The 23,580-nt window shown below is 39.2% G+C and overlaps 2 protein-coding genes across 7 annotated transcripts in view; one reads left to right on the top strand and one right to left on the bottom strand.

The window, feature by feature from the left end:
• Window positions 1–23,580, top strand: part of LOC126956755 (ubiquitin-conjugating enzyme E2 L3-like) — a 1,010,865-nt gene that overhangs the window by 376,368 nt on the left and 610,917 nt on the right. The window lies entirely within an intron of this gene.
• Window positions 1–23,580, bottom strand: part of FAM114A2 (family with sequence similarity 114 member A2) — a 51,634-nt gene that overhangs the window by 13,750 nt on the left and 14,304 nt on the right. For all 6 annotated transcript variants that reach the window (XM_050793936.1, XM_050793937.1, XM_050793934.1 and 3 more), the window contains one exon: window positions 6,840–6,919. In XM_050793936.1, coding sequence (XP_050649893.1) covers window positions 6,840–6,919 — 80 coding nt within the window. The remainder of the gene's footprint in view (window positions 1–6,839; window positions 6,920–23,580) is intronic.

Below are 23,580 nucleotides of genomic sequence, written 5' to 3'. Positions count from 1 at the left end.
CAAGCTGGTCTGATTTTATCCAAGTCCCTTGTCATCCTCTTCCTTCCCGTCTTCCTCCTCCCTGTTACCACTTCTTGAGTTCAGAGCCACTTCATGACTGGTCTCCCTGCTTCTGATCTGTTTATCTTAAATCTATCTTCCATAATGCTACCAGTGATCGGTCTTAAGCCCAGGGCTGACCATTCCTCTTTCCTTCAATGGCTCCTCATCAACTAGATCATGCTCTTTACATGATGTAACAAGTCTCCATGACCTAGACCCTACCTACTTTTCCAGCCTCATCTCTTAACATTTTCCACTTTATGTTTGGTAAGAATGACCTCTACTGTACTTGTTCTTTCAATCCTCTACCCAGATATCATCTCTTTCAAGTAACTTAAATTTAGTACTTAACCAAATATAGTAGAATTATCTGTTTCCTAACTAAACTATGTATTATAGGATAGCTAGAGTGTGTTTTATTTGGCTTTGCATACCCAGTGTTCAGAACACTGTGAAGAACATCTACTGTTTTGGATATAGATGTGACCAGCATCCATATCTCCTTTCTTTTGGTGGCAGGTTCTAGATTCTCCTTAGTTCATGTGATCTGCATGGAGCTGCTTCCATCTTTTGGCTCCAAAAGTTGGCTAACCATTCAGATTTAGCTACTGAGAATATTAATACCTGTGTCCACAGAGTAAGTGGTTCACAGATTAAAAAGTAACCCAAGCCAGATCAATGGACATCAGTCCCAGGACATCTGGTAAAATTATCAACAAAAAGAAGCATTCTTTTAGTTGGAGTTACTGAAATGGAAAAAAGTCACCCACCCTAAAGCTGCCAATGGTCATTTTACCACCATATGGAAAAGCTTCCCTAAGAATGAAGCCAAAACAAAAGGAAGCAAGCCAAAACACACAGATAGGGGTAGAGGTAGGTTCCTGAATAGAGGATGCCTGAAGCCAGTTCTCTTCCTTGATTTTCTGTTTTCTTGAGCTACTGAATTCCCCTCTTTTAAATTAGTTTGTTATTTTTTTAAGTTTCTTAACTTGAGTTTCTGTCATTTGCAAGTGAGAGAGTCCTGGTTTCTCAGAAACTGTTTATTACCATCTACTTTATTAACTTTAAATACACAGAATGTGTTCAAAGCTATCATGAGGGTAATAGGAATCCATAGAAGACTTTGAGAATGACTCTAAATGAGAAACACAGGTTTTATTACATGCACAGTACTGGAGTTAGACCTTGAAGGATCAGTAAGTGGGGCTACACCCAAGGCCACCTGAATGAGCTAAAGCAGACTTGTGTTCCCAGAATTTCACTGTAGGGTTCCTTCCCTACATTCTCCCACAAAAACATTCAGGAAGAATCTAGCTCTGATCTATACCTTCCCATTAATTAAGCATTAACCTCTCAAATTCAAAACACCAAATAGCATGAACTATATAAAGGCTTGGAAACAGAAAAATGCAAAGTGTTTAGGCAAACTGTGAGATATCTAGCAAGACCAAAATATAGGATACAGGCATTTTACTCATTCATTCATTTATTGCAAATATATACTAACACTGTGCCAGTGCTAGGGACTCAATGGTGAATAATACAATCTAGGAGCCTGCTCTTCTCCCTCCTAATAAGGCAATTAACAAGCAAACAAATACATACATAAAGAAAATAAAAGGGAGTAATGATGAGTGTGGGTAGAAGGTGGCTTGAGTTTGGGTGGTCAGAAAGGGTCTCTGAAAAGTTATGTTTCAGCTGAAATCTGAAGGAATTGGCCATACAAATATTTAGGCAACAAGAGTTGTAAGCACAGGGAAATGAGCGTGGTACACCTGAGAAACAGAACAAAGGCCAGTAAGGAAGAATATAGAGGATGGGGAGTGTGACAGAAAATTAGGTTGGAGTAGTGAGATTTATAGAAGAGAACAGTGAGAGATGAGGCTGGAAAGAATCCTAACAGTTGACTAATAATACAAACAATATGTTAAATTATTTGCAATACCTTTGAAGAGACAAAATGAGTAAAAAACGAAGGATTAATTTATCTGAGATTAAAAAAGAACGAAAAATGGAAAGTGATAGACCACATAAAAGAAAAAATTGATACGATAAATTTAATATACTTGAGGGAGTTTTTTTGAGATAGAGTTTCACTCTGTTGCCCAGGCTACAGGGAAGTGGCATGATCTCAGCCCACTGCAACCTCTGCCGCCCAGGTTCAAGCTCAGCCTCCCGAGTAGCTGGGATTATGGGCACCTGCCACTGCGCCTGACTAATTTTTGTAGTTTTAGTAGAGATGGGGTTTCACCATCTTGGCCAGGCTGGTCTTGAACTCCTGACTTCGTGATCTACCCATCAGCCTCCCAAAGTGCTGGGATTACAGGTGTGAGCCACTGCCCCGGCCAGGAGATATTTTAGTAGGCATAGAGCTTACCCAAAGTGACCTCTCTTGTAATAAATATATTAAGTGAAATCATCACGAACTATTGTGCCAACTCAAGGTAATTTATTATCCTTTTCCAAAATTATTAATGTCATCCATGCCCACAATTCAGTCTGGAACTTTCCAGTTGTTGAGATCTGCAGATCTCAACAGGTACCTTTGAACTTGGTTTCTCCAAAAGCTTATTTATTTCCAACAGAAAAATAACGAGGCCTAGAGAAGAAAATGAATTTGTCCAAGGCCATACCACATGTGAGTATCAGAACAAGAATCAGAATCATAGAATCATATTCCCAGACTCCTAATTCAGTGCTCTTTTCCCTACATCACAGCCTGCCATATAAATCTTTTGAGGGTCAATGGTTAAGGCCTTGATCCTTAATCAATCTACATCTTAAGTCTCAATGCCTAAAATTTAAACAATCTGAAGACTGCTTTCAGAGAATGGCTAGAACTGCCAGATAGATAAGGAGTTACTGGTCTTCCAAAAATTATTATTAATGTGATCTCTCATTAAGCATGTAAACTATGTCTTTCTCATGATTATTTCCCTAGCACCTAGCAAATTACTAAGCACAATAAAGGTTTATTGAACATATATGTATATTTATTGAACAGCTACATGTAGAGGACATCGGGCTATCTTCTGTGGAGCCATCAACAGTGAGCATTTATTTACTATAAGCCAGGCAGTTTGTAAGAGCTTTGTGTGTGTGAACACATTTAAACCTCACAGGAACCCTACATTATTATTACTCATCACACAGAGAAAAAAATGAGGCTCACAGAGGTCAAGCAACTTGCTAAAGGTCACACAGAAAGTAATAGGTAGTAGAGCTGGAATTTTAAGGAATAGGTATGTACAGATCCTGCCTTTGAGAAATTTAAGCTTCAGGATAGGAGGTAAGATATACATATTTTTTAAAAACTGTGATAAATGTATAAAAATACTTATGCACAAGGCTAAGTGAAAAAGGCAGAGTGCTAAAGAACAAATACAGTATGTTGACTTTTCCATCAGAGGAGATAAGAAAATATATCTGCTTATCTTTACAAAAAGAAACTCGGGAAAGATAAGCCAAAAACAAGAAAGATGAATACCTACAAAAACAGGAGAACGGAGTGGAAGGGAAGTGGGAGGGAGAGACCTGAGTATATTTTTTATGCAGTTTGATTTTTGGAAGCGTGTTAATACCCTACATATTCAAAAACAAAATTAACACATAGGCAGCAAATAAAACAATTTTTTGTAGGTTACTTTTATAGTACAGATTAAGTATCACTTATACAAAAATCCAAAATTCTCCAAAATTTGAAATTTTTTAAGTGTCAATATGATGCCACAAGTGAAAAATTCCACCCCTGACCTCATGTGATGGGTTGCAGTCAAAATGAATTCAAAATTTTGTTTCATGCACAATTTTTTTTTTTTTTTTTTTTTAAGACAGAGTCTCATTCTGTCGCCCAGGCTGGAGTACAGTAGTGCGATTTTGGCTCACTGCAAGCTCCGTCTCCCGGGTTCATGCTATTCTCCTGCCTCAGCCTCCTGAGTAGCTGGGACTACAGGCACCCACCACCACGCCTGGCTTGGCTAATTTTCTGTATTTTTAGTAGAGATGGGGTTCCACCGTGTTAGCCAAGATGGTCTCGATCTCCTGACCTCGTGATTCGCCTGCCTCGGCTTCCCAAAGTCCTGGGATCACAGGCGTAAGATACTGCGCCCGGCCTCCATGCACAAAATTTTTAAAAATATTGTATAAAATTATCTTCAGGCTATGTGTATAAGGTATACATGAATATAAATAAATTCTGTGTTCAGACTTAGATTGCATCCTCAAGATACAGCACTGTGTGTGTGTGTGTGTGTGTGTGTGCAAATATTCCAAAATCCAAACAAAAATCTGAAATCTGAAACAGTTCTCTATTCCAAGCATTTTGGATAAGGGATACTCTATAGTATAGGCAAAGCAATAAAACCATTTCAGACACATCTCATAATTAAGGAAATGTGGTAATATTGTTGGGAGACAAGGTTCCTACTGTAGAAGAGAGATACAAATGTGTAACAGGGAAAGGCAAGGAAAAACCCTGTAGGGATGGATTAAAATTGGAGTTATACTATGTGTGAAATCATGATTTCTAAAACACATATAGGTGTACATGTGCACATATGTATCTACATACATAACACATATAGGTGTATACGTACCTGAGTATATTTTCTAGCTCTGCTGACAGCCTAGAATCAGAGTCACGCCAGTGGCGATGAGTACACTTAGTACTCAGGTCTTGGTTTATGAAACCAAAAATCAATGAATCATGCTTTCGCAAAGAAATTTCTGGTTGTGGGGCTGGGGCACAGAAGGTATTAAGACATAAGAATATCTTGTTATGCCAGAAAGTAAGGAAGCACCCCAAAATGATGGAGGCATGCCACCTAGGAGCCAGCTTGAAAGACAAATCTGAACATCAAAATATTAAGGACAGTGATGAATTACAAGCCAATGGGGAAAAAGCAGAACTCCATGACAACAAATAAAAAATACTGACAACAAATAAAAAAAGAATGAACAAAATGGGGGAGAAAGGAGAGCTCATGACTACACTGGAACGCTTAAAGCCAACTGATAAATCTTCACACTAGATATTGGTGCAAGAATCATAAATAGATGCTAGATTTAGGAGAGAAATTATGATGAGTAGCAGGATATTTGTATGGTCTTACAGTATCTCCTCACAGAACGTTTATTAGCAAGATAGGTAAATAAACTGTAGCTCTACAGAAAGAAATCAGACAACACATCACCAATAAGGGGTAAATGAATATCATGTACTTTTAGATGTGATACCCTGGGCAGGACACACCATCACTTACAGAGTATTTTGGCCAGGAATGTATAAACTGACATTAATCATGAGAAAGCATCAGACAAACTCCAAAGCTTGTTTTTCAAAAACACCAGTGTCATAAAAGACAAAGAAAGGCTGAAGAACTGTTCTAGATTAAAGGAAACTAAAAGTACATGGCAGCTAAATTTGTGATCATGTACTGGCTCCAGTGGTGAAGGAAAAAGTTTGATATTATTGGACGTTATTGGGTCAACTGATGTAACTGAAATACGGAAAACAGATTACAACAAATTAGTACAACAAAAGTACTAATGTTAAATTTACTGAAGTTGATAGCTATACTGTGGTTATGTAAGGGAATATCCCTATCCTTAGCAGACACATATTGAAAAATTTAGAAGAGCAATAATGTTTACAATTTACTCTCAAATAGTTACAAAAATAATATGTGTTTATCTACATGTGTATACGTGTATTTATACACACAGAGAGAAAGAACATATGTGAAAGCACAAATGTTTAAGCAAATGAGGTAAATATTAAGAGTATTGGATTTGCATAAAAGGTATACAAATATTGTTTGTGCCACTCTTGTAACTTTTCTCTAAGTTTGATATTATTTCCAAAATAAAAAGCACTATAATACAAGATCAAAAGTGCTGTAGTAAAGTGTTACAGTAGAGGTAAGGGAGATGAGCTGCCTGGGGATGATCTAAAAAAGCTTTCTCAGAGAATACACCTTTTTCGATGGGCATAGGAGAGTGGGATAACACACCAAACATCATATTCCTTGCCCTGAGGGATGGAGACAAGGTGACTGGGTTGACTATGCAATAGCTCTCACCTCTCCCTGGCCAGGAAACAATGTGCACCTGCAGCTGACTGGTCTTGAAATGCTTCTCAAGATTGGTAGAGGTGGGTAAAGAGGTAGCAAGCAGTCCATGACCCAGTGAACAGTGTCCCATGAGCAGGCACTGGCTTATATTTGCCACAGAACCTCCCTACCCACTCTAAGCTTTGATTAAAGTCTCTCCACATTTCAGATATAAGAAAATAGTTCCAGAATCAGCACCAAAAATAAAGGCCTTGGTCATAATACTCTCTCACTTCCATACGCCAAATAGTCATTATCTGAGTTACTGGGCTCTGGGTAATGACAACCTCTAATCCCTATGGGCAAGGCCACATATTATTTCTAAATCATTCAGACCCCTGAGAACAGTGAGTCCTCAACAGAGGCTCACCCATTGGAATCATGAGGCTGGTCAGCACTGCCAACTTTTAATGACCAACATTGTAGCCTAAATTAAGCTTTCAGATAAGCAAAGCATCCCAACTGAAAACAGGTGAAGATGGGACACGTGTTGGAGGGCCAATGTGGGTTCAACACACTAACTTAGAGGAGCAGAAGGCAAGTAGATGCAGAACCCAATTCTGGGTATAACGAGAATACACCCTCGATTTTGGTGACACCTCTGCCAGGAATTTATAATCTTATAGTCTTTATCCACTACATTCTTACAAGTAAAATAATGAAAATCACCAAGAAGCGATAACTTACCCTGGCAAGTTTCTCTGGTTTGGAGGAAACGTGCAGCTGGGAAAACAGCTCTGTTATGTCCTTGGTAAAATCTTCATCCCCTAAAAAACCAAGTCCCATATAAAACACTCCAGAAAGACTGCTGAGGATCATGAGGTGGCAGGCAAGGAGGAAGAGGAGAGGAGTGGTAATAGCAGTAGCAGTAGTAGTAATAACAATAGTAGCAGCAGTAATGTACATGAGCATGGTGCTTTAGTGCTTATAGTATCCTTTTATGTGTATTATATCAATAAATGCTTCAAGGGGCTTGAGAGAAAAGTGACATTATTCCACGTTAGAGATGAAGTGATTAAGGCCTGAAGACATTAAGTGACTTCCCCAAGATTGCATAGCAAAGATTAGTGGTCAAACCTTAGTCTTCCTACTCCAAGTCCAAATCCTGTGCTGTGCTTTTTGCATTATATCCAGAGCATGAATGTAGAAATGGTGACAGCATAGACTAAGCAAGTACTGTGCATGCACTTCCAAGAAAGTGGAATTTAAGTTGGGACATCAAACTTGAGTACAAGTTAGCCAGGAGAATAGGAAGAGTTTCAGGCAGAGAAACAAACGCAAAGAGCCAAAGGTGAAAGAAAGTATGCCAAAGAGTTTAATATGATTGAGAGTATCTAATGTAAGGGGGAGAAGTGGTAAGCTTTCTAGAAAGGTAAGATCCAGATAATAAAGGCCATATAATCGATGGTGAAGAATTCAAACTTTATAATGAGGAAGTGAGGAACCACTGAATGGTTTTAAGCAGAAACAGAATCACATTTAAATTTTAGAAAGATCACTTTGATGGCTGGGTGGAGAATGGATTAGAAGGGGGAAGAGAAGGGAGGCAGGCTGAGGCAATAATGCAGGATCCAGGTAAGAGAAAATGGTGGATAAGAAGAAAAGAGGATCAATCATTACGCATCCATCATAATTAAAAATAAAAAGAAGAGAAGCAAAGGGGATTCCAGAACGTTGGAAGGATGGTAAGGAAGCTGTTGGAGTTAGTCTTGTGAAAGATGATGGAGAACCAGGAACACTTACAAAGAAACAAACAAGCAAATGGGTGACTCAAAATCAAAAAGCAATTAGCAAATCCAAACAAACAGTGGGAAATGCTCTCTTTCCCTCTCCACTCATCTGAATCCTATACACTCCCTGCTTTGTGGTCCAGCCCAAGGCTTCTCTGCAACATGGAATGCAGAAGAGAACTCTTGTACATAGAAATCTTCTAGCAATCTACTTACAGTCTATAGAATATTTCTTAATTCACTATAGTTTGCCAGGGCAAATCATTACTGCTTCATACTCAGCATCTTGCTTAATATTCCCAGGAATAAAAAAGTGTATCTTGGCTCTTCTCTCTCCATCCACTATCCTTTTGTCCTTCTTTCTTGGTATTTAAGGCAGAGAATTAAACGATTTCGTGATCTCAGGTATAATAAGGTTTGGGAAAAGCTGATCTCACTAACTGACACAACTCTTCCTACATAACACATTTAAACAACTGCTAATAACATTCTACTATTTAGGCAGACATTTTGTTTTCTCAAATAATTTGTAATTTGGATACAAGGGATGAATCTGAATCCATAGTGGGATGCATATACCCAAACGGGTTCACAAAATAATTCAATGGAGAACAGGAAAAAAAATGGACTTTTTATTTATAGAAATGTATCTCATTCTACTAAAAATTCTATTTTAGGGTATATTTTAGAATGTAAATTACAATTATGGTAGTACATATAATTTATATAAATTAAATTTATATAAATCTTCCAAGCAGGAAGACTCCTTCTGAAAAAAGGAATCAGGTATATATGGTAGAGGGGCAAGAGCCCAGGATGCTGATGGAAAATGAAGATAACCAACATCATCACTGGTTCTATGGTATTCTCTCCCCTCTGAAAATCACCACTTTTTAAAAAAACAGCTTCATAGAGACAAAATTAAATACTAAGGTCACTATTGCATTCTCAACCAAAATCACTGGGAAAGGCTGGGGAACAGTGAGTGGTGGGGGGAATCCAGTGCTATCTTTTCAGAGTTCTGATCTCTGGAGAACACGTAAGAAAAAAAAAAATCACAGACACCAAAACCATCTGTTTAGAAAACTGCTTGGAGTTCTCTGAATGGTATTTAAAGACTGGGATTTCTGATTACTATGGAAAGCCAGATGTTGAGTAAATTGAACAAATACTGTTAATGGCACTACAAACAAATAACTTAAGTTTATAAATAACTGAGGATTGTCATGTAGGGCTTGATTAGGAAATTAGGAACAATGGAGCAACTTACGAAAATCAAAATTAATTTATCGGTTTCCTGCTAAGACTTTTAAAATGCATATTTTTACCTATTTATTTATGCCCTTCTAATAATGAAAATAATAGCCACATTTGTTGAGTGCTTACTATGTGCCACATATTAAATACAGTATTTCATTTAATCCTTGTAACTTGAGAGGAATTAGCATACTCTTCTTACAGGTGAGGAAACAGAAGCTCAATGTTAAGTAACTTCCCAAAGTCACATGGCTTAGTAAATGACAGATCTTGATTTTGAATCCAAGTCTAATTCCAAAACCCATCCTTTTATTCACCATGCTATACTGCCTTCTCAGTATCTCAAGGCAGCTTTAGAAACTTATATTCAAGAACCGTTTTCCAATGAGGACAAGTACCTTTACATAGAATAAGGTATCATTTAGCAAGATGCTATATAGCCAGCCAGTTTGACTTCTTAGTTAGGACACAATGCAGAACACAAATGGAAACAAAAAAGAAAAAGCCCTGAAAGTAGGAGAGATCACAGCAGAAAGGAGGCAGGAATAGACTGCAGCTCCCACTCGGATGGACAGAGCAGCACATGGAGGCTCACATTGTAAACTTCTGCTCCAGAATGACAGCAGGAACACATTAGAAAGCCGAGAGAACCCATATACCCTCTGAAGGAAGTGGATTGCTCCTGCAGGACCCGGGAGACCTCCCAAATACTGTGAGTGCCCAAACAGTGTGGAAGTGGGAAAGGGAGATCATCTGTCCCAGAACACACACCCCATTAGGGAACCTCAAGGTCTAGATTACGGGAAACAAATCTGACCTCACTGGAGCTGAGTCAACTTAGAGAGCCAAGTGAAATACAGGGGTAGAGGAAGCAGTAGGAAAACCCCTGTGGGATCGCTGGGTTCTCTAGCAAGCAATTTCCACCTTGCCTCACAGGGGTTCTTGGGGAGGAAGGGCAGAGGCAGTGGGAAAAGGCCACAGGGAGAAGGAAACCTCCAGTTGAACTTTGTAACAATTTGAACTGATGGAGAACTCCCCTTAACAGAACTCAGGAGAGGGCATGAATCCAGTGTGTGGACTCCACAGGCAGGGGAAGACGGAAAGCCCTACTTGCTTTCACAGCTGGGAGGTGGGTAGTCTGGGGCAAGTTCTCAGCCCTGCTTGCCCACTGCCTGGAAATGGACTCAGTGTGGTTGGGGGGTGGGCACAGTGGGAGTGAGACCAGCCCTTTGGGTTGCATGTGAGCTGGGTGAGGCCTGTGACTGCTGGCTTTCCCCCACTTCCCTGACAACCTGCATGACACAGCAGAGGCAGCCATAATCCTCCTAGGAACATAACTCCATTGACCTGGGAACCTCATTCCCATTCCCCACAGCAGCCACAGCAAGACCTGCCCAAGGAGAGTCTGAGCCCAACCCTGCCCTTCCCAACCTGATCTGAAGACAAAGAATATATACTCTTGGGATTTCTAGGGCCCTGCTCACTGCCTGTTCTTCTCCATACTACCACAGCTGATGCTCTCTTGAAAGTGCCACCTCCTGGCAGGAGGCCAACCAGAATAAAAATAGTGCATTAAGCAACCAAAGCCAAGGATGCTCACAGAGTCCACATCACCCCCCTGCCACCTCCACCAGAACAGGTGCTGGTATCCACAGCTGAGATACCCACACAGATGGTTCACAGGACTTTGTGCAGACAACCACCAGTACCAGACTGGAGCCTGGGAGACTTGCTGGGTGGCTAGATCCAGAAGAGAGATAACAATCACTACAGCTCAGCTCTCAGGAAGTAACATCCCTAGAAAAAGGGGGAAGAGTGCTACGTCAAGCAAATACCCCGTGGGACAAAAGAATCTGAACACCCTTGTGCCTTAGACCTTTCCTCTGACACAGCCTACCCAAATGAGAAGGAACCAGAAAACCAACTCTGGGAATATAACAAAACAAGGTTCTTTAACACTCCCAAAAATCACACTAGTTCACCAGCAATGGATCCAAACCAAGAAGAAATCCCTGATTCAACTGAAAAAGAATTTAGAAGGTTAGTTATTAGGCTAATTAAGGAGGCACCAGAGAAAGGAAAAGCCCAATTTAAGGAAATCAAAAAAATGATATGAGAAGTGACGAGAGAAATAGACAATGAAATAGATAGCATAAATAAAAAACAACCAAAACTTCAGGAAACAATGGATGCACTTACAGAAATGCAAAATGCTATAGAAAGTCTCAACAGTAGAATTGAACAAGCAGAAGAAAGAACTTCAGAGCTTATAGACAAGGTCTTCAAATTAACCCATTCCAACAAAGACAAAAGAAAAAGAATAAGAAAATATGAACAAAGCATCCAAGAAGTCTGGGATTATGTTAAATGACCAAACCTAAGAATAATCAGCATTCCTGAAGAAGAGAAATGTAAAAGTTTGGAAAACGCATTTGGAAATCGAGGAAATTTCGAGGAAAACTTCCCCAGCCTTGTTAGAGACTTAGGCATCCAATACAAGAAGCTCAAATTTCATCTGGGAAATTCATCACAAAAAGACTATTGCCTAGGCACATTGTAATCCGGTTATTGGAAGTTAAGACAAGGGAAAGAATCTCAAGAGCTGTGAGACAAAAGCACCAGGTAACCTATAAAGAAAAACCTATCAGATTAACAGCAGATTTCTCAGCAAAAACCCAACAAGCTAGAAGGGATTGGAGCCCTATCTTCAGCCTCCTCAAACAAAATAATTATCAGCCAAGAATTTTGTATCCAGTGAAACTAAGCTTCATAAACGAAGGAAAGATAGTCTTTTTCAAACAAACAAATGCTGAGAGAATTTGCCACTACCAAGCCAGCAGTACAAGAACTGCTAAAAGGAGCTCTAAATCTTGAAACAAATCCTGGAAACACATCAAAACAGAACTTATGTAAAACATAAATCTCGTGACCTATAAAACAAAAATACAATTAAAAAAAAAAAGATGTACAGGCAACACAGCACAATGAATGGAATGGTGCCTCACATCTCAATACTAATGTTGAATGTAAATGGCCTAAATGCTCCACTTAAAAGACACAGAATTGCAGAAAGGAGAACTCACCAACCATCTGCTGCTTTCAAGAGATTCACCTAACGCATAAGGACTTACACAAGCTTAAGGTAAAGGGTTGGAAAGATATTCCATGCAAATGGACACCAAAAGCAATCAGAGGTGGCTATTCTTGTATCAGACAAAACAAACTTTAAAGCATCAGCAGTTAAAAAAGACAAAGAGGTACATCATATAATGGTAAAAGGCAGTGCCCAGCAGGAACGTATCACAATCCTAAACATATATGCACCTAACACTGGAGGTCCCAAATTTATAAAACAATTGCCAACAGACCTAAGAAATGAGATAGACAGGCTGGGGGCAGTGGCTCATGCCTGTAATCCCAGCATTTTGGGAGGCCGAGGCGGGCGGATCACCTGAGGTCAGCAGTTCGAGACCAGCCTGACCAACATGGAGAAACCCCATCTCTACTAAAAATACAAAATTAGCCAGGCGTGGTGGCACATGCCTGTAATTCCAGCTACTCAGGAGGCTGAGGCAGAAGAATCGCTTGAACCTGGGAGGCGGAGGTTGGGGTGAGCCAAGACTGCACCATTGCACTCCAGCCTGGGCAACAGGAGCAAAACTCTGTCTCAAAAATAAATAAATAAATAAAATAAAAATGAGATAGATAGCAACACAATAATAGTGGGGGACTTTAATACCACACTGACAGCACCTGACAGGTCATCAAGACAGACAACAAAGAAACAATGGATTTAAACTATACCCTGGAACAAATTGACGTAATAGATATATACAGAACATTCTACCCAACAACTGCTGAATATACATTCTATTCAACAGTGCATGGAACTTTCTCCAAGACAGACCACAAAAGGGGTCTCTATATATTAAAAAAATTGAAATTATATCATGTACTCTCTCAGATTACAGTGTGAATAAAACTAGAAATCAACTCTTCAAAACCATGCGAATACATGGAAATTAAATAACCTGCTCCTGAATGATCACTGGGTCAAAAATGAAATCAAGATGGAAATTAAATTCTTCAAACTGAATGACAATAGTGACACAACCTATCAAAACCTCTGGGATACAGCAAAGGTGGTGCGAGGAGGAAAGTTCATAGCCCGAAACACCTACATCAAAAAGTCTGAATGAGCACTAACAGACAATCTAAGGTCACACTTCAAGGAACTAGAGAAATAAGGACAAACCAAACCCAAACCCAGCAGAAGAAAGGAAATAGCCATGATCAGAACAGAACTAAATGAAGTTGAAACAAACAAAAATACAAAAGATAATTGAAACAAAAAGTCGATTCTTTGAAAAGATAAATAAAATTGATAGACCATTAGCAAGATTAAGCAAGAGAGAAAATCAAAATAATCTCAATTAGAAATGAAATGGGAGACATTACAACTGACAACACAAAAATACAAAAGATCATTCACGGCTGCTATGAACACCTTTATGCACATAAACTAGAAAACCTAGAGGAGATGGATAAATTTCTGGAAAAATACAACCTTCCTAGCTTAAATCAGGAAGAATCAGATACCCTGAATAGACCAATAACAAGCAGTGAACTGAAATGGTAATTTTAAAAATTACCAACAAAAAAAAGTCCAGGACTGGATGGATTCACAGAAGAATTCTACTAGACATTCAAAAAAGAATTGGTACCAATCCTATTGACACTATTTCACAAGATAGAGAAAGAGGGAACCCTCCCTAAATCTTTCCATCAAGCCAGTATCACCCTAATTCCAAAACCAGGAAAGAACATAACCAAAAAAGAAAACTACAAACCAATATCCCTGATGAGTATAGATGCTAAAATCCTTAACAAAGTACTAGCTAACCAAATCCAACAACATATCAAAAAGATAATCCACCATGATCAAGTGGGTTTCGTACCAGAGATGCAGAGATAGTTTAACAGATGAAAGGCAATAAATGTGATATACCACCTAAGCAGAATTAAAAACAAAAATCATACAATCATCTCAACTGATGCAGAAAAAGCATTCAACAAAATGCAGCATCCCTTTATGATTAAAACTCTCAACAAAATCAGCATACAAGGGACATATACCTCAATGTAATAAAAGCCATCTAGACAAACTCACAGCCAACATAATACTGAATGGGGAGAAGTTGAAAGCATTCCCTCTGAGAACTGGAACAAGACAAGGATGCCCACCCTCACCACTCCTCTTCAACACAGTACTGGAAGTCCCAGCCAGAGCAATCAGACAAGAGAAAGAAATAAAGGGTATCCAAATCAGTAAAGAGGAGGTCTAACTGTCACTGTTTGCTGACAATTGTTTACCTAGAAAACCCTAAACTCTCCTCCAGTAAGCTCCTAGAACTGATAAAAGAATTCAGCAGTGTTTCTGGATACAAAATTAATGCACACAAATCAGTAGCTCTTCAATACAATAACAGCGACCAAGCAGAGAATCAAATCAAGAACTCGACCTCTTTTACAAAAGCTGCCAAAAAAAAAAAAAAAAAAAAAAAAAAAAAAAAAAAAAAACAAAACTTAGCAATATACCCAACCAAGAAGGTAAAACACCTCAACAAGGAAAACTACAAAACAATGCTGGAAGAAATCATATGATACAAACAAATGAAAACACATCCCATGCTCATGGATGGTAGAATCAGTATTTTGAAAATGACCGCACTGCCCAAAGCAATCTACAAATTCAACACTATCCCCATCAAAATACCACCACCATTATTCAGTGAACTAAAAAAAATCCTAAAATTTGTATGGAACCAAAAAAGAGCCCACACAGCCAAAGCAAGACTAAGCAAAAAGAATAAATCTGGAAGCATCATATTACCTGATTTCAAACTATACTATAAGGCCACAGTCACCCAAACAGCATGGTATTGGTATAAAAATAGGCACATAGACCAATAGAACAGAATAGAGAACCCAGAAATAAACCCAAATACTTAAAGCCAACTGATCTTTGACAAAGCAAACAAAAACATAAAGTAGGGAAAGGACACCCTGTTAAACAAATGGTGCTGGGATAATTGGCTAGCCACATGTAGGAGAATGAAACTGAATCCTCATCTCTTATCTTACACAATAATCAACTAAGACCTGAAACTATAAAAATTCTAGAAGGTAACATTGGAAAAACCCTTCTAGACATTGGCTTAGGCAAGGATTTCCTGACCAAGAACTCAAAAGCAAACGCAATAAAAACAAAGAAAAATAGCTGGAACTTAATTAAACTAAAGAGCTTTTGCATGGCAAAAAAGTCAGCAGAGTAAACAGACAACCCACAGGGTGGGAGAAAATCTTCACAATCTATACATCTGACAAACAACTAACATCCAGAATCCACAATGAACTCAAACAAATCAACAAGAAAAAAACAATCCAATCAAAAAGTGGGCTAAGGACATGAACTGACAATTCTCAAAAGAAGATAAACAAATGGCTCTAAACATATGAAAAAATGCTCAACATCACTAATGATCAGGGAAATGCAAATCAAAACCACAATGCGATACCACCTTACTCCTGCAAGAATGGCCATAATCAAAAAACCAAAAAATAATAGATGCTGGCATGGATGCAGTGAACAGGGAACACTTCTACATGGCTGGTGGGAACGTAAACTAGTACAACCACTATGGAAAACTGTGTAGATTTTCCTTAAAGAACTAAAAGTAGAATACCATTTGATCCAGCAATCCCACTACTGGGTATCTACCCAGAGGAAAAGAAGTCATTATATGAAAAAGATCCTTGGAGGGGTCCGTTCCAAGATGGCTGAATAGAAACAGCTCTGGTCAGTGGCTCCCAGTGTGATCGACACAGAAGACAGGTGATTTCTGCATTTCCAACTGAGGTACCTGGTTCATCTCACTGGGACTGGTCAGACAGTGGGTGCAGCCCACAGAGGGCAAGCCAAAGCAGGGTAGGGCATCGCCTCACCTGGGAAGTGCAAGGGGTTGGGGGAGTTCCCTTTCCTAGCCAAGAGAAACTGTGACAGACTATACCGGGAAAATCAGGACACTGCCACCTAAACACTGCGCTTTTCCAACAGTCTTAGCAAACGGCACACCAGGAGATTATATCCTGTGCCTAGCTCAGCAGGGCCCACTCCCACGGAGCCTTGCTCACTGCTAGTTTGAGATCGAACTACCAGGTGGCAAGCCTGGCTGGGGGAGGGGCGTCCGCCATTGCTGAGGCTTGAGTTGGTAAACAAAGCCTCCAGGAAGCTCAAACTGGGAGGAGCCCACTGAAGCTCAAGGAGGTCCCCCTGCCTCTGAAGACTCCACCTCTAGGGGCAGGGCATAGCTGAACAAAAGGCAGAAGAAACTTCTGCAGACTTAAACGTCCCTGTCTGACAGCTCTGAAAAGAGCAGTGGTTCTCCCAGCACAGTGTTTGAGCTCTGAGAATGGACAGACTGCCTCAAGTGGGTCCCTGACTCCCATGTAGCCTAACTTGGAGATACCTCCTAGTAGGGGCCAACTGACACTTCATACAGCTGGGTGCCACTCTGAGACAAAGCTTCCAGAAGAAGGATCAGGCAGCAACACTTGCTGTTCTGCAATATTTGCTGTTCTGCAGCCTCCGCTGGTGATACCCAGGCAAATTGGGTCTGGAGTGGACCTCCAGCAAACTCCAACAGACCTGCAGCTGAGGGACCTGACTGTTAGAAGGAAAACTAACAAACAGAAAGGAATAACATCAACAAAAAGGACATCCACACCAAAACCCCATCTGTAGGTCACCATCATCAAAGACCAAAGGTAGATAAAACCACAAAGATGGGGAGAAACCAGAGCAGAAAAGGTGAAAATTCTAAAAACCAGAATGTCCCTTCTCCTCCAAAGGAACACAGCTCCTCGCCAGCAACAGAACAAAGCGGGACAGAGAATGATTTTGACAAGTTGGCAGAAGTAGACTTCAGAAAGTCGGTAATAACAAACTACTCCAAGCTAAAGGAGGATGTTTGAACCCATCGCAAGGAAGCTAAAAACATTGAAAAAGATTAGACGAATGTCTAACTAGAATAAACAGTATAGAGAAGACCTTAAATGACCTGATGGAGCTGAAAACCATGGCACGAGAACTACGTGGCACATGCACAAGCTTCAGTAGCTAATTCGAACAAGTGGAAGAAAGGGTATCAGTGATTGAAGATCAAATTAATAAAATAAAGTGAGAAGAGAAGTTTAGAGAAAAAATAGTAAAAACAAAAGAACAAAGCTTCCAAGAAATATGGGTCTATGTGAAAAGACCAACTCTACGTTTGACTGGTGGACCTGAAAGTGACGGGGAGAATGGAACCAAGCTGGAAAACACTCTTCAGGATATTATCCAGGAGAACTTCCCCAACCTAGCAAGGCAGGCCAACATGCAAATTCAAGAAATACAGAGAACACCACAAAGATAGTCTTCAAGAAGAGCAACCCCAAGACACATAATTGTCAGATTCACCAAGATTGAAATGAAGGAAAAATCTTAAGGGCAGCCAGAGAGAAAGGTCAGGTTTCCCACAACGGGAAGCCCATCAGACTAACAGCAGATCTCTCAGCAGAAACTCTACAAGCCAGAAGAGTGGTGTCCAATATTTAACATTCTTAAATAAAAGAATTTTCAACCCAGAATTTCATATCTAGGCAAACTCAGCTTCATAAGTGAAGGAGAAATAAAATCCTTTACAGACAAGCAAATGCTGAGGGATTTTGTCACCACAAGGCCTGCCTTACAAGAGTGGTCCTGAAGGAAGTGCTAAACACAGAAAGGAACAACTGGTACCAGCCACTGCAAAAACATGCCAAATTGTAAAGACCATCGATGCTAGGAAGAAACTGCATCAACTAATGGGCAAAATAACTAGGTAACATCATAATGACAGGATCAAATTCATACATAACAATATTAACCTTAACTGTAAAGGGGCTATATGCCCCAATTAAAAGACAAAGACTGGCAAATTGGATAAAGAGTCAAGACCCATCAGGGTGCTATATTCAGGATACCCATCTCACGTGCAGAGACACACATAGGCTCAAAATAAAGGGATAGAGGAAGATCTACCAAGCAAATGGAAAGCAAAAAAAAGCAGGGATTACAATACTAGTCTCGATAAAACAGATTTTAAACTAACGAAGTTCAAAAGAGACAAAGAAGGCTATTATGTAATGGTAAAGGGATCACTTCAACAAGAACTAACTATCCTAAATATATATGAAACCAATACAGGAGCACCCAGATTCATAAAGCAAGTCCTTAGAGACTTAAAAAGAGACTTAGACTCCCACACAATAATAATGGGAGACTTTAACATCCCACTGTCAACATTAGACAGATCAACGAGAAAGTTAAGATATCCAGGAATTGAACTTAGCTCTGCACCAAGCAGACCTAATAGACAGCTAGAGAACTCTCCACCAAAAATCAACAGAATATACATTCTTCTCAGCACCACATCACACTTACTCCAAAATCAACCACATAGTTGGAAGTAAAGCACTCCTCAGCAATTGTAAAAGAACAGAAACCACAACAAACTGTCTCTCAGACCACAGTGCGATCAAATTAGAACTCAGGATTAAGAAACTCACTAAAAACCACACAACTACATGGAAACTGAAAAACCTGCTCCTGAATGACTACCGGGTACATAACAAAATGAAGGCAGAAATAAAGATGTTCTTTGAAACCAATGAGAACAAACACACAACGTACCACAAACTCTGGGACATATTTAAAGCAGTGTGTAGAGGGAAATTTATAGCACTAAATGCCCACAAGAGAAAGCAGGAAAGATCTAAAATCAATACCCTGACATCACAATTAAAAGAACTAGAGAAGCAAGAGCAAATAAATTCAAAGGCTAGCAGAAAACAAGAAGTAACTAAGATCAGAGCAGAACAAAAAACCCTTCAAAAAATCAATGAATCCAGGAGCTGTTTTTTTGAAAAGATCAACAAAACTGATAGACTGCTGGCAAGACTAATAAAGAAGAAAAGAGAGAAGAATCAAATAGATGCAATAAAAAAATGCTAAAGGGGATATCACCACCGATCCCACAGAAATACAAACTACCATCAGAGAATACTATAAACACCTTTACGCAAATAAACTAGAAAATCTAGAAGAAATGGACAAATTCCTGGACACATACACTCTCCCAAGACTAAACCAGGAAGAAGCTGAATCACTGAATAGAGCAATAACAGACTCTGAAATTGAAGCAATAATTAATAGACTACCAATCAAAAAAAGTCCAGGACCAGATGGATTCACAGCCGAATTCTACTGGAGGTACAAAGAGGAGCTGGTACCATTCCTTCTGAAACTATTCCTATCAATAAAAAAAAAGAGGGAATCCTCCCTAACTCATTTTATGAGGCCACCATCATCCTGATACCAAAGCCCGGCAGAGACGCAACAAAAAACGAGAATTTCAGACCAATATCCCTGATGAACATCGATGCAAAAATCCTCAATAAAATACTGGCAAACTGAATCCAGCAGCACATCAAAAAGCTTATTCACCAAGATCAAGTTGGCTTTATCCCTGGGATGCAAGGCTGGTTCAACATATGCAAATCAATAAACGTAATCCATCATAGAAACAGAACCAAAGACAAAAACCACATGATTATCTCAATAGATGCAGAAAAGATCTTCAACAAAATTCAACAGCCCTTCATGCTAAAAACTCTCAATAAATTCAGTATTGATGGAACGTATCTCAAAATTAAGAGCTATTTATGACAAACCCACAGCCAGTATCATACTGAACGGGCAGAAACTGGAAGCATTCCCTTTGAAAACTGGCACAAGACAGGGATGCCCTCTCTCACCACTCCTATTCAACATAGTGTTGGAAGTTCTGACCAAGGCACTCAGGAGGAGAAACAAATAAAGGGTTTTCAATTAGGAAAAGAGGAAGTCAAATTGTCCCTGTTTGCAGATGACATGATTGTATATTTAAAAAACCCCATCATCTCAGCCCAAAATCTCCTTAAGCTGATAAGCAACTTCAGCAAAGTCTCAGGATACAAAATCAACGTGCAAAAATCACAAGCATTTTTATACATCAATAACAGACAGAGAGCCAAATCATGAGTGAACTCCCATTCACAATTGCTACAAAGAGAATAAAATACCTAAGAATCCAACTTACAAGGGATGAGAAGGACCCCTTCAAGGAGAGCTACAAACCACTGCTCAATGAAGTAAGAGATACAGGATACAAACAAATGGAAGAACATTCCATGCTCATAGAGAGGAAGAATCAATATTGTGAAAATGGCCATACTGCCCAAGGTAACTTATAGATTCAATGCCATCCCCATTAAGCTACCAATTACTTTCTTCACAGAATTGGAAAAAACTACTGTAAAGTTCATATGAAACCAAAAAAGAGCCCACATCGCCAAGACAATCCTAAGCAAAAAGAACAAAGTTGGAGGCATCATGCCACCCAACTTCAAACTATACTATATATAGTTTGAAGGAACTGGATCCTTTCCTTATGCCTTACACAAAAATTAATTCAAGATGGATTAAAGACTTAAATATTAGACCTAAACCCATAAAAACCCTAGAAGAAAACCTAGGCAATACCATTCAGGACCTAGGCACGGGCAAGGACTTCATGACTAAAACACCAAAAGCAATGGCAACAAAAGCCAAAATTGACAAATGGGATCTAATTAAACTAAAGAGCTTCTGCACAGCAAAAGAAACTACCATCGGAGTGAACAGGCAACCTACAGAATGGGAGAACATTTTTGCAATCTACCCATCTGACAAAGGGCTAATATTCAGAATTTACAAAGAACTTAAACAAATTTAGAAGACAAAATCAAACAACCCCATCAAAAAGTGGGCAAAGGATATGAACAGACACTTCTCAAAAGAAGACATTTATGGAGCCAAGAGACACATGAAAAAATGCTCATCATCACTTGTCATCAGAGAAATGCAAATCAAAACCACAATGAGATAACATCGCACACCAGTTAGAATGGTGATCATTAACAAGTCAGGAAACAACAGATGCTGGAGAGGATGTGGAGAAATAGGAATGCTTTTACAATGTTGCTGGGAGTGTAAACTAGTTCAATCATTGTGGAAGACAGTGTGGTGATTCCTCAAGGGTCTAGAACTAGAAATACCATTTGATCCAGTGATCCCATTACTGGATATATACCCAAAGGATTATAAATCATGCTGCTATAAGGACAAATGCCCACATATGTTTATTGTGGCACTATTCACAATAGCAAAGACATGAAATCAACCCAAATGTCCATCAATGATAGACTGGATTAAGAAAATGTGGCACATATATACCACGGAATACTATGCAGTCAATAAAAAGGATGAGTTCATGTCCTTTGTAGCGATATGGATGAAGCTGGAAACCATCATTCTGAGCAAACCATCACAAGGACAGAAAACCAAACACCACATGTTCTCACTCATAGGTGGGAACTGAACAATGAGAACACTTGGACACAGGGTGGGGAACATCACACAATGGGGCCTGTCATGGAGCAGGGGAATGGGGGAGGGATAGCATTGGGAGAAGTGCCTAATGTAAATGACGAGTTGATGGGTGCAACAAACCAACACAGCACATGTATACATATGTTAGAGGCCTGCACGTTGTGCACATGTACCCTAGAACGTAAAAGTATAATAATAAAAGAAAAAATAGGCTGGGCGCGGTGGCTCAAGCCTGTAATCCCAGCACTTTGGGAGGCCGAGACGGGCGGATCACGAGGTCAGGAGATCGAGACCATCCTGGCTAACACGGTGAAACCCCGTCTCTACTAAAAAAAAAAAAAAAATACAAAAAACTAGCCGGGCGAGGTGGCGGGCACCTGTAGTCCCAGCTACTCGGGAGGCTGAGGCAGGAGAATGGCGTGAACCCAGGAAGGCGGAGCTTGCAGTGAGCTGAGATCCGGCCACTGCACTCCAGCCTGGGCGACAGAGCGAGACTCTGTCTCAAAAAAAAAAACAAAAAAAAAAAGAAAAATAAAAGAAAAAGATACTTGCACACGCATGTTTATAGCAGCACAATTCACACTTGTAAAAATGTGGAACCAACTCAAATGCCCATCAATGAGTAGATAAAGAAACTGTGACATATATATACATATATCATAGAATACTACACAGCCATAAAAAGGAATGAATTAACACATTCGCAGTGACCTGGATGAGACTGAAGGCTATTATTCTAAGTGAAGTAACTCAGGAATGGAAAACCAAACATCATATGTTCTCATTAATAAGTAGGAGCTAAGCTATGAGGATGCAAAGGCTTAAGAATGACACAATGGGCTTTGGGGACTCGGTGGGGAAAGGATGGGAAGGGAGTGTGGTGTATACTGCTCAGGTGCACAAACTGGGTGCAGTGTATACTGCTCGGGTGATGGGTGCACCAAATTCTCACAAATCACCTCTAAAGAACTTACTCATGTAACCAAACACCACCTGTTCCCTGATAACCTATGGAAATAAAAAAATTGAAAAAAAACAACAAAAGACAAAGAGCATTGGTAAACATAACTATGTAATTATAAATGATATAAATGTATATTTCTTCTCCTTAAGTGATTTTAAAAGAAAAAGAAAAAAAAGTCCCTGTTTTTAGAGAATCCACACACTTAACTTTATGTTTCCTGTCACAGGAAAAACTCTAAGACCCTCACTCAGAGCTCTTTGCTTTTAACAGACATCTTGAATAAAACTAGTCACCTTGTTTCTCACCCACAGATTGGAAATAGAAAACCAAATGAGATTCATGGGATATCAGAAGCCAGCTCACTAACAGTGAAGTAAAAGATGAACAGATAAATGAACAGAAAGAAATAAAGACGTACAAATTCTAAAAAGCAATCAGAAACATTTTTAAAAAGCATTGCAGTTTAGGTTATTTAATCTGGTAATTCTCAAACTTGTTGGTCTCAGGACCTTGTTGTACTTGTAAAACTTTCTGAGAACATTAAAGAGCTTTTTTAGTGTAAGTTTTATACATATACATATACATATAAAAAGTTATAAAACAAAGTGTTCATTAATTCATTCGAAACAGTAAACCCACACTAGTTATTAACATAAATAACATACTTTTTATTTTTAAAAACTGTATTTTTCAAAAAAGAAAAATTTTAGTGAGAATAGTGCCATCATTTAATATCATGGTTGAATCTCTTTAATATCTAGCTCAACAGATGATAGCTAAATTCTCTTATCTACTTTTATATTCAGTCTGTTATGTTGCTTTGTTTAAGTATATGAAGAAAATTCAACTTTACAAAGATACATAGTTGGAAAGGGAAGAAGTATTTTAATAGCCTTTTCAGATAATTATTAATATTCTTTAATACCA

Source organism: Macaca thibetana, chromosome 6 (assembly GCF_024542745.1).
Source record: "Macaca thibetana thibetana isolate TM-01 chromosome 6, ASM2454274v1, whole genome shotgun sequence".
In the NCBI taxonomy this organism is placed as follows: Eukaryota; Metazoa; Chordata; class Mammalia; order Primates; family Cercopithecidae; genus Macaca; species Macaca thibetana.
Note: the sequence above shows the minus strand (reverse complement) of the source record. Positions and strands in the feature narration are given on the sequence as shown.